The 11,193-nt window shown below is 40.7% G+C and overlaps 1 protein-coding gene across 1 annotated transcript; it reads right to left on the reverse strand.

Annotated features, from left to right (window-relative positions):
* Positions 1–3,854: 3,854 nt before the first annotated feature.
* Positions 3,855–10,825, reverse strand: m6pr (mannose-6-phosphate receptor (cation dependent)). Its single transcript, XM_072716433.1, has 7 exons — positions 10,463–10,825; positions 10,009–10,187; positions 9,675–9,832; positions 6,242–6,351; positions 5,303–5,433; positions 5,079–5,205; positions 3,855–4,999 (listed from the first exon to the last, which is right to left on the reverse strand). Exons 2-7 carry the CDS (start codon positions 10,179–10,181, stop codon positions 4,874–4,876), a joined length of 825 nt encoding a protein of 274 aa, XP_072572534.1. The 5' UTR covers positions 10,182–10,187; positions 10,463–10,825; the 3' UTR covers positions 3,855–4,873.
* Between the last annotated feature and the right edge of the window lie 368 nt (positions 10,826–11,193).

The following is an 11,193-nucleotide window of genomic DNA, read 5'->3' on the forward strand; positions in this document are numbered from 1 at the left end:
GCCCCCAGATAATCCATGTCAGGGAGGACACTTTGAGCTACTTCGGGTTTTACAAACTAATTTCAAACTGAAAGGCTCGGCTAATTAGTTCAATTTTTCTTGTGCTTTGACTGGTTTGTTTCGTTGACTGAAAGACTCATCGAGCTGTTTCACATTAGCATTAGTGACACATGCACGATTATAGGAGCCTGACCAATTAGCACACAGCTAACAATCCAGGTCCTTTTAATTAAAATGGTAATTTACAATTCGTGTCCTAGCTCAAAGTGTCCTCCCTGACATGGATTATCTGGTCACCCTAAAGATGAGCAACAAAAAATGTGTTAAGATTTATTTAATATGTGTGATAATTATGTGTGATTGCACAATGACAATGAAGTTGACTCAGGTGCCTTTTCATGTAGATCGTCTTGGAGTCTAAGGAGAACTAACTCCAAGGAATGATACTACAACTCCACTGGTTCCCAGGACTAACAGGGCAACAGAAAAGAATTAGAAAAGAAGAGTTTGTTACATGCAATTTAATCTTTTTACTTTCATTTTTTATTTTATATTGGTTTCATTTCTGTTATTCTACATTGATGCATTTCTGTGGAATGTCAGTTGAGGGAAGAGGGGAATAAAAGAAGAAAATGAAGGGAAAGGGTGGAAATACTAATAAACTGCTTTATACATTGCAGATGTGGCCGCAAATGTGGGCAGAAAGCAAGAAAGGTGGAGAGGTGTAAGAGGCAGGGGAGCGGATTAAAGTAGGGGAATGTCCCAGGGCACAAGTATAGATACAGGTAGTAAAGGTTACTAATGTGTATAAGGCATAACTTAGAGGTCAAATAAAAAATTAACTTCAGTCTCATGGTACTTCTACTAATTTCTAATAATTTGAAATACAGCGTATTATGTTCAGTGCTCACGGAAAGTTAGGGGTTGTTTGCTCGATTCAGTAAAAATATTGTTGGGTTTATAACAAAAATAATTACTTAATTCATTTTCAAAATATATTACATTTAAAACAGTAGTTTTAAACAAACCTTACTTTGAAGTAGCAATATAATTATAACTATAATTACAGTTCTAAAAGAGCTAGTCTGATTCAAAAAGTGTACTGACAGGTAGTCTCAATGGATGCTTTTTAATTAGTAACACTTTGCAATATTATAAAACACTAAACATTTCTGCTTAGTATTCCTTTAGGAGCCAATGATAAATAATAAATAAATAAGCTATTGCAAAATGGCAAGACCAGAACCAATTGAGTTAGTCAAAAAAAATTGTCACAACAAAAATAATATGTCTGTGCAGAAGACCTGCACAGATAAGTTAAACATTCCTTGTCAATGTTATGAAACAAATAAATTTGCCACATTTTTACAGAATTAAGAGTTTCTGTGAGCACTGTACCTCACTTTTATGTTTCTGTGAGCAAAAGCAGCTGCTAAATAATTAAACGTAAACAGAGTAAAACCATCTCAAAAACAGGGAATCTTAACCAGTTTGCTGTCATGGACCCCGTTGGGAGTGTGGTGAGGCTTGTGGACTCTTTCTCAAACTAATAATGGAAACATCCTTGATCCCTGTCGGTGACAAAGGCTACGTTCACACTGCCAGCCACATCGTTCAATTCCGATTTTTTGCTCAGATCGGATTTGTCTATCTTGACGGTTCACATTCATAACTACAAGTGACCTGTATCTGACTGATGTGAACGCATCGGTCCTCCGAAACGTCACGCATGCGCACATTACACGTTTTTACACGGGTAGAAAGCTGGTTGTAAAATTGGCACGTTGTGCGGCCATGACCGCTGCGCTGCTTCGAGTCTTTTGCCTCCATTAACTTTGACTTCAGGCTCATTATTTTTCGTTGGCATTGTAGCCACGTTCGTGTCCGCGGTGTGCCATTTCTTTGGCAATTATTTCAAATACTATTGTATTACGATAGGTTCCTTCCAGTTTAGCTTGAACAGATTCATTTCCCCAAATATCAATTAAATCCCCAACTTCTCCATCCTTCCACTGACTGTTATCGCAGCTCTCCTCCATTTTTATCTTCCCGCGCTGCCGGTGCAGGCTGATGATGTTAGCGCAATGCGCATGCGTATAAGCAAAAAGCCACATGAATTCTGATCTGAGCGTTCACCTTCAGGTCGCATGGCCGCGAATCGGATACGTATCAGATTTAGTACCACATAGGCCCCGTTTACACTGCAGATCTTGATGCCTAATTCCGATTTGTTGCCTATATCCGATTTTTTGGACCGTCTGTTTACACGGTCTTTTTAATTGTGACCCATATCCGATTCGTGTGTTTACACTTGCTATAATTTCACGCATGCTCAACGGGGGTTTTTGCACGACACCGTAGCCAAGACGGACGAACGCGAAATTTGTTTTATGATAGCTTTGCGATGTATGCGAAGTTCGCCGAACAACATCACGATTTTCAGGCGAAGGAGGAGGAAAAGGGCCATCATTGCAGCCGAAATATCCTCGAAAACAGATTTGTTTCTGTAGGAACCTTTAATTTTATCCTGAACGGATTCTTCTCCCCACAGGGTGAGAAGGTAGGCTATTTCAGGCGCCGACCACTGCCCTACACTTTCCTCCTCCATGTTTCGTGTGTTTTTTTAATGTTACGCTTCCACACGTACTTCCCACGTACTTTTCACGTACGCAGTTTAATGACGTACAGAACGCAATGCCTCAGAAAATCCGATCTGCCTGTTTACATTACAGTCGCATTGGCCCATATCTGATTTATATCTGATTTATTTCCACATATGAATGAGGCCTGAAACCGATCTCGAAATATCCGAATGCATGCGTTTTTTTTCCCATTTACACTGGCCCCGTTTACACTGTCTGTTAAATGCGACCTAATTCCGATTTTTTGCTCATATGTGACACAGATCGGATCTGTTCTGTGACAGTGTAAATGGGAAAAAAACGCATGCATTCGGATATTTCGAGATCGGTTTCAGGCCTCATTCATATGTGGAAATAAATCAGATATAAATCAGATATGGGCCAATGCGACTGTAATGTAAACAGGCAGATCGGATTTTCTGAGGCATTGCGTTCTGTACGTCATTAAACTGCGTACGTGAAAAGTACGTGGGAAGTACGTGTGGAAGCGTAACATTAAAAAAACACACGAAACATGGAGGAGGAAAGTGTAGGGCAGTGGTCGGCGCCTGAAATAGCCTACCTTCTCACCCTGTGGGGAGAAGAATCCGTTCAGGATAAAATTAAAGGTTCCTACAGAAACAAATCTGTTTTCGAGGATATTTCGGCTGCAATGATGGCCCTTTTCCTCCTCCTTCGCCTGAAAATCGTGATGTTGTTCGGCGAACTTCGCATACATCGCAAAGCTATCATAAAACAAATTTCGCGTTCGTCCGTCTTGGCTACGGTGTCGTGCAAAAACCCCCGTTGAGCATGCGTGAAATTATAGCAAGTGTAAACACACGAATCGGATATGGGTCACAATTAAAAAGACCGTGTAAACAGACGGTCCAAAAAATCGGATATAGGCAACAAATCGGAATTAGGCATCAAGATGTGCAGTGTAAACGGGGCCATAGTGATGATACAGCTGTGGTATGTGGCCTACACTCATAATTGGGAAATGCTAAATTTCAACTAGAGCTGAAAATATAGCTACTTTTTTTTGTAACCAAGTTCATAGATTCCTGGTTAAGAACCGCTGCTCTAAAGCAGCATATCTCAAGCTGGTCCTCGGGGCTCCAAGGCAGTGCACAGCTGGGAGGAAGTAAAAAGGAGGACTGTCTGGGAGTTCCCAAGGACTGGTTTGAGAAACTTTTTAAAATTTGTGTAAAAAAAGAACAAGACAAACTGTAATTTTCTTCTTTTATTTATGTAAACGCAGCATTTTTTATAATGTCTCACAACCACAACAAGCATTGGCAACCCCTAGCAACAGGAGCTCTTCCTAGTTACCATTGTCAACCACCTCACATTTCTAGATTGGTGACAAAAGCACGTAGGGTGTTGTACGAAGAAGTCACACTTTTGACTTACCTACAACACTACAGCACAGTCCTACTCATTAAAGAAGCAAACAGTACAAGGCAGAGGCATAATCAGATACACACTTTATTCTTTACTACTAATCTTGCCTCAACGGTGAAAACAAAAATAGCTATTTAAATTTGCTTTGAAGTAAATAGTACAAATAAGAGCACTGCAATGGGAATTCATGAATCTCATTAAAGTTCAAACACATCTGTAGTAAAGATGACTCTGGACGGTTATGCATCAGTGCTGTTCTTTGGATTCACAGCTATCTATGTGCGTCCAAATACAGAAATACTCCTGTGGCTTTTTCCAAGCTTAGAAATATATACACCACAACATAAATGGAAACAGACAAAAAAGTAATCACATGTATATTAGGAATCGTACAGTATTAAAATAATAATCATTATTTCAGTGGCTGCATTTTCATGCCAAATGTTTAGCCAGTGTCACATTCCTTCTTGGAAAAAATTATATTACAGTTACAGATTTTGTTTTTCTGGTCATCCGTATCTTTATTTTATAGTCGTAACTATCAATAATTTTGCCATAACTTTGTGATATTTCATTTGGTCAAATCACAGCTAAACTCTGTGTAACAGCACATGATATATCTCTATTTCCCATGTCATCGTTGGAATTGGAACTCGCTCAGACATTATGACTCTATCTGGGATGTGCAACACTGTTCCATAATATTTAGATACATCTATAACATAACATGAATCTCCTATTCTTCATAATTTTTACGATTCTCGATTATCTTTTAATGTTTCATATCTTTGAATTCCAAAAAAAGTCACTATAAACATAAACATCCTGATATGAATTTGATGAGGTCACATGGGCAGCAAGTGATCATCTCTCTCTTCTGACTCCTCCCCCAAAGGCTCAGTGGCAACACCCCGGTAGGTAGGCGGTTCCTCCCGACTGCCCCGGGACCGACACACAAAGTCACACCCATCCTAAAATGATGAAAAGACAGACAAGTTTAAAACGCGTCCGTTAACGCCATGGCCATGGGCGTAGATCGTCAACACTCACTGCACTCAGATTTCCAATTTCCTGCCAGAAAGAGATGTTGGGAAATTGCTCCATTCCTTTGGCTCCGACAACTAGTCGCTGGTAGAGAAATCCGCCAATCATGTACACCGCCAAGCAGGAAAAACCACTGACAAAACACATGAACACAGCTCAGAGAATCACCAATACTGTTAACATGCCAAAATACAACTACAGCTAATGAAGCCATGTTGGTTCATTCTTACACGAACAGCAGAATCGAACCCAAGCTCAGTTTAGAGGATACAGGTGGACAGACAGCACTGGAATCCAGCTCAAACAGATAAAAACAGTCCTTCACCCTTTCTCTCTCCTCCAGAATTATTGCTAGATCTCCCTGTGGTGGAAGGAGGGGGACAAAATAAATGAGCAAATAAACAAGTGGCAGGTGAATCATTTTATTACTAAATTACAAACAGAAGTTTCCCCAGACCCAGGTTTACAGGACTGCCTAATGGTGCATAGCACCTCAAATTAATAATGTATCAGTTAGTCCATGACTGGATCATGCACACTCGCTAATTTCAGATGCACCCTTAGGCTTTGCTCACATTAACAGGCAGTAGTAACACAAATTAGATGTTTTCATGGCTGTTTTGGACACAGAAGTCAGACCTTTTCAAATCAGATTTGAGTTGCTTTTATATGTGGTCATAGATCGGATACATAACCGAATCGCAGCCATGAGGCATGATTGGGAACAATCAGATCGGAATTTGTGTGTTTTTTTGCGTATATGCATGTGCTGAGCATTTTCTGTTGTTGGTAACACAGACGACTGTGCAAAAATGTATCATTGTGCCATTTCAGAGGACAGCTGCATTTACATTACATTTAGATACAAGTCATTTGTAATTATCAATGTGAACCATCAAGGTATGCTAACCTGGTCAGCGCAAAACTTCGGAATTGAACACTGAGGCTCGTAATGTGAACGTAGCCTTAGTGATTCTGGCCTGGACCCGTGTAACAATGTATTATGTAATAATGCCTCATTATATAATAACTCAACACAAGGGAAATTCAATGATTATAATAATAATAATAATAATAATAATAATGATAATTATGATGGTGATAATAACAACATAATACTGCAATATAAAATTACAATGTAGCAATCCGACATCCGGAATTCCACTTACCGCCAGGACTCCTGGCTTGCAAGAGATCATGATGATGGCCTTCCGGTCTTCACTGGTACAGTGAGTCTCATACTGAGAGCCGTTCCTGTAGATCAGCATCACCCAGTCTCCTGGAGGAGGGGGTGGGGTGTTAAAATAGGATGTACACTCACCTAAAGGATTATTAGGAACACCATACTAATACGGTGTTTGACCCCCTTTCGCCTTCAGAACTGCCTTAATTCTACGTGGCATTGATTCAACAAGGTGCTGAAAGCATTCTTTAGAAATGTTGGCCCATATTGATAGGAATAGTATCTTGCAGTTGATGGAGATTTGTGGGATGCACATCCAGGGCACGAAGCTCCCGTTCCACCACATCCCAAAGATGCTCTATTGGGTTGAGATCTGGTGACTGTGGGGGCCATTTTAGTACAGTAAACTCATTGTCATGTTCAAGAAACCAATTTGAAATGATTCGAGCTTTGTGACATGGTGCATTATCCTGCTGGAAGTAGCCATCAGAGGATGGGTACATGGTGGTCATAAAGGGATGGACATGGTCAGAAACAATGCTCAGGTAGGCCGTGGCATTTAAACGATGCCCAATTGGCACTAAGGGGCCTAAAGTGTGCCAAGAAAACATCCCCCACACCATTACACCACCACCACCAGCCTGCACAGTGGTAACAAGGCATGATGGATCCATGTTCTCATTCTGTTTACGCCAAATTCTGACTCTACCATTTGAATGTCTCAACAGAAATCGAGACTCATCAGACCAGGCAACATTTTTCCAGTCTTCAACTGTCCAATTTTGGTGAGCTCATGCAAATTGTAGCCTCTTTTTCCTATTTGTAGTGGAGATGAGTGGTACCCGGTGGGGTCTTCTGCTGTTGTAGCCCATCCGCCTCAAGGTTGTGTGTGTTGTGGCTTCACAAATGCTTTGCTGCATACCTCAGTTGTAAAGAGTGGTTATTTCAGTCAAAGTTGCTCTTCTATCAGCTTGAATCAGTCGGCCCATTCTCCTCTGACCTCTAGCATCAACAAGGTATTTTTGCCCACAGGACTGCCGCATACTGGATGTTTTTCCCTTTGCACACCATTCTTTGTAAACCCTAGAAATGGTTGTGCGTGAAAATCCCAGTAACTGAGCAGATTGTGAAATACTCAGACCGGCCCGTCTGGCACCAACAACCATGCCACGCTCAAAATTGCTTAAATCACCTTTCTTTCCCATTCTGACATTCAGTTTGGAGTTCAGGAGATTGTCTTGACCAGGACCACACCCCTAAATACATTGAAGCAACTGCCATGTGATTGGTTGATTAGATAATTGCATTAATGAGGAATTGAACAGGTGTTCCTAATAATCCTTTAGGTGAGTGTATACTGATCTACAGGATCTATAGATCTATGCAGTCTCCACAAAGCAGGAAAAACAGTGTCTCTAATGCAATGTTTCTCAGCTCAGACACCCAGACAGTCCCTCCCAGGTAGGAAGCTGGGAAGGAGCAAAAATGTGGACCATCAGAAGGTCCCCAAGGACCGGGTTGGGAAACTCTAGTGCAGGGATGGCCAATCTTATCCGCAAAGGGCCGGTGTGTATGCGGGTTTTCGCTGCAACTCCCTAATTAGATTACTAATTAGAGGACTGATTGGCTGAAGAGTCCTCACACCTAGGTTTGAACAGCTGACCTACAGGTTATCCCAAAAACCTACATACACACCGGCCCTTTGCAGATAAGATTGGCCACCCCTGCTCTAGTGTAAAGCAAGAGTGATATACAATTTCATTACTAAAGCCATTCTTCACCCAGGTTCCCAGTTAGCTTATGATCATACAAAATGTTCACAATGGACCTCATTCACCAACCGTTCTTACGAACAAATTTGTTCTTAAACCCCACGTATGCATTCTTTTACAAAGAATGTAACATTCACCAATGTTTTCTTATCTGAATTTGTTCTTAGCTAAGAACAGAATCTACGCACACTCAAGACCATTCGTACACACATTTGAGTAATGATAGTTTGTTCAAAATAATTGGTTATAGCAGTTTTGTTCATTCTACAGTTGATAAAATGATAGCATTTGAATAATTTATAAAAGTAAAATATAAAAAATAACTTTAAAGTGTAAAAATTATTTTCATGGCAGTAACGGCAATCATGCGGATTTTAAATAGGTCTGTCTGCGCATTGGCCTTGCTATCAAAATGGCATTTCTGTTACTTCTTGAAGAGCTTGCCAATCGTGGTCTGAGAAGGGAACGCATGTTTGAAGATCATTTAGATTTATTTGGCACACAGCGTTCACTGAGAAGGTGATATCTTTCCATGTGTCAGCTTTCTTGGGGGCTTTATATCTACTGGTTATGCTACATAAAATGTGTCTATTTGCATTTACCTCCTGTACAGTACAATCCAGTTATAACGGACTTCATGGGACCTGGCAAAACAGTCCATTATATCCGAAGTCCGTTATATCCAGAGTTGCTGTATGCCCAGAACACAACTAAAGGACACCATTTACTCATGCCACACCCCAGCAGACATACTTGTGGTATAGATTATTATATTGTACATGTAGTAATCCAACTTTACCTGACCAGATGCATGACTATTAATAATCCCGACTACGTATCTGCGCTGGATATCACCGGCACGCCAAGCGCCTTGTCGGCGAAGCTGTAGTTTGTCTGTTATAAGCGAAATTCCATTATATGCCAGTCCGCTATATCTGATGCTTTTGCTGCATGTTCTTAAAGGCACACGGCCGGTGTTCTGTCGAAAAATACTACCTATCGAGACGTGCTATCGAGCCTTTCTACGCATGTGCATTTCCACCGTTTTGGGATTAGGGTTAGGTTTTAGGGGTTAGGGTTAAGGTAAGGGTTTTAGGGGTTTTGGGGGGTTAGGGTTAGGGTAAGAGTTAGGGTTAGGGCTATCTATTAGCACTACGGTAGCATTTTTCGACAAGGCAGCATATATCGACAGAACACCAGGACCTGCGGACCTCGTCCGTTAAAGATGATATTCCGTTATAAGCAAGTCCACTATAATGGGATTTTACTATTAATACTTCTACTTAAGCATTACTGAAGTTTTTTTTCCTCTTAGTGCGAAGCGGCTCACAGCCTGCGCGTCTCTTCACCATTCCTTGCACATGGCCCTGCAGTCTCATGCCCTTTTATGGGAAATTACAGGGCGTTTCCCTATGCTAATTAGGACAAACTGTAACGCGCTTTCAGTTACGAAGACGTGGGATTATTCATTCTTAAGAACAAACGTGCGAACAATTCTGCTACTTAAGAACACGTCATGAATCCGACGTAGGTTGTTCTTAAATTTCGTAGTAACAAATTTAAAAGAATTCTTAAGAAAATATTGGTGAATGAGGCCCAATGTTCCCAAAATGTTGGAGGAAGATCAGATAAAACAGCTGTACTTACTGCCACCAGTAGCCTCTGTGACGGTGTACTTCCCTATAACAGTTTCCTTTCCCGCTTTGTCTTTTTGCACGACTCCTCCTCCGGGGATTGCCCCAGCATCACCACACACACGAAACTGGTAGGAGTAGGCTTCATCTCCACCGGTGTTCACAGTGAAGCTTAGAGATAGAAGTGGGACACATCACATCAGAGCTAAATAACAATGTGATCATGAATGACTGATTACAGAAATGTGGGACACTGTTGTATTGTGTAAGTCTAAATAGATGTCTATCTGCTATAAGATAACACAGTGATGGTGGAGGATGAGATGGGATTTTTGGCTCATACTAACTTCCTATTTGTGAGGGGCTCCAATCTGCTCAGAGCTTCTTTCTCAGCCTGTGAATTCTTCGATACTGAGCCCAGCTTACAGTTGCTTGTGTTGTTGCCAGCTTCCCCATCCTCAATGACGAGGACCAACAGAACAACTAAAGACAGCACTGGCATTTTGTGGAATATATACATGGTATTCTGGGGAAAGACGTACGATTACTGAAATACAATGGCATGCATTTGACAACACTTAAACTAAAATAATCTGAAGTGACTGAGCAGGACAATCAGCTTCCCAAAAGGACTGCAAAGAAGAAATGGAAAGATTTTTTAAAAGCCTTTTACTCCACATTAGCCTTTATATTATTCAGATCACCGGAACAGTGAGAAGAATCAGTGACAGCCACATGACGCTTACTCCCTCAAAAAACTTGTGGCCCAAGTTAAACGAAGCTAGCTCATTTCCAACCTACCTCGGCGTTGTCCAGCACCGTTAAGGAGACCAAACAGATCGAATATAATCAGGATAAATATTCTTTACTACTGTGGCTACAGCTAACTGGTTCCTCTAATTACGCCTTACTAATCTTAATTGAAAGCTAGGATAGTCACGTCGCTTATCAGAAAATCACGAGCGATGCAACGGTGTAAATGGAAAAAAAAAAAATCAGACGCGGGAAGAAAACTCAGGAAGCATCATCGGTTACAGATACTGTCAAACGCAAACGTGCGAAATCCACATAGTTGCACGGTTTATCATATACTTTCACTACGCAGATTATCGTTATTATCCCATGTCCTATCCGAAACGCGGAAGTGAAACTAAACATACAAGTCATGTGACTGAACTAGGAAACAGTCATTCTTTTGTACCATGTGACCGACATTGTAGAAGATGAGCCTTTTTTTTTTGTTTAGATGTGCTTTGTTTCACCTATTTGTTGATCCTCTTTGAAAGACTCAGCCTGTTTATGCATCTGTTTTTATTTATTTCACTGATGCTTTTATTCGAGGTTAAATACAATTGAGGTGTGTGTGTGTATTTATATATACACCTATGCCTGCAGTTGCTCAGCAGGTTTAATTAATATACTCTTGTACTCTCTTTTTCCAGTTAAATACAACTAACTCCAGAAAATGAAACATAGTTTACAATATGATATGTATAAAAATATGGAGGTGCCTTTAATATGGAATCTGGGTT

Source organism: Paramormyrops kingsleyae, chromosome 9, assembly GCF_048594095.1.
Source record: "Paramormyrops kingsleyae isolate MSU_618 chromosome 9, PKINGS_0.4, whole genome shotgun sequence".
Taxonomy (NCBI): domain Eukaryota; kingdom Metazoa; phylum Chordata; class Actinopteri; order Osteoglossiformes; family Mormyridae; genus Paramormyrops; species Paramormyrops kingsleyae.

What these genes read in the sequence shown, in the direction of transcription:
- m6pr (XM_072716433.1), bottom strand. Translation starts at nt 10,181, where the DNA reads ATGTATATATTCCACAAAATGCCAGTGCTGTCTTTAGTTGTTCTGTTG. An exon ending in GAGCCCCTCACAAATAGGAA is followed by an intron (nt 9,833 to 10,008) that starts GTTAGTATGAGC and finishes TCTATCTCTAAG; the next exon opens with CTTCACTGTGAACACCGGTG. An exon ending in GGTTCGATTCTGCTGTTCGT is followed by an intron (nt 5,206 to 5,302) that starts GTAAGAATGAAC and finishes GTGTTTTGTCAG; the next exon opens with TGGTTTTTCCTGCTTGGCGG.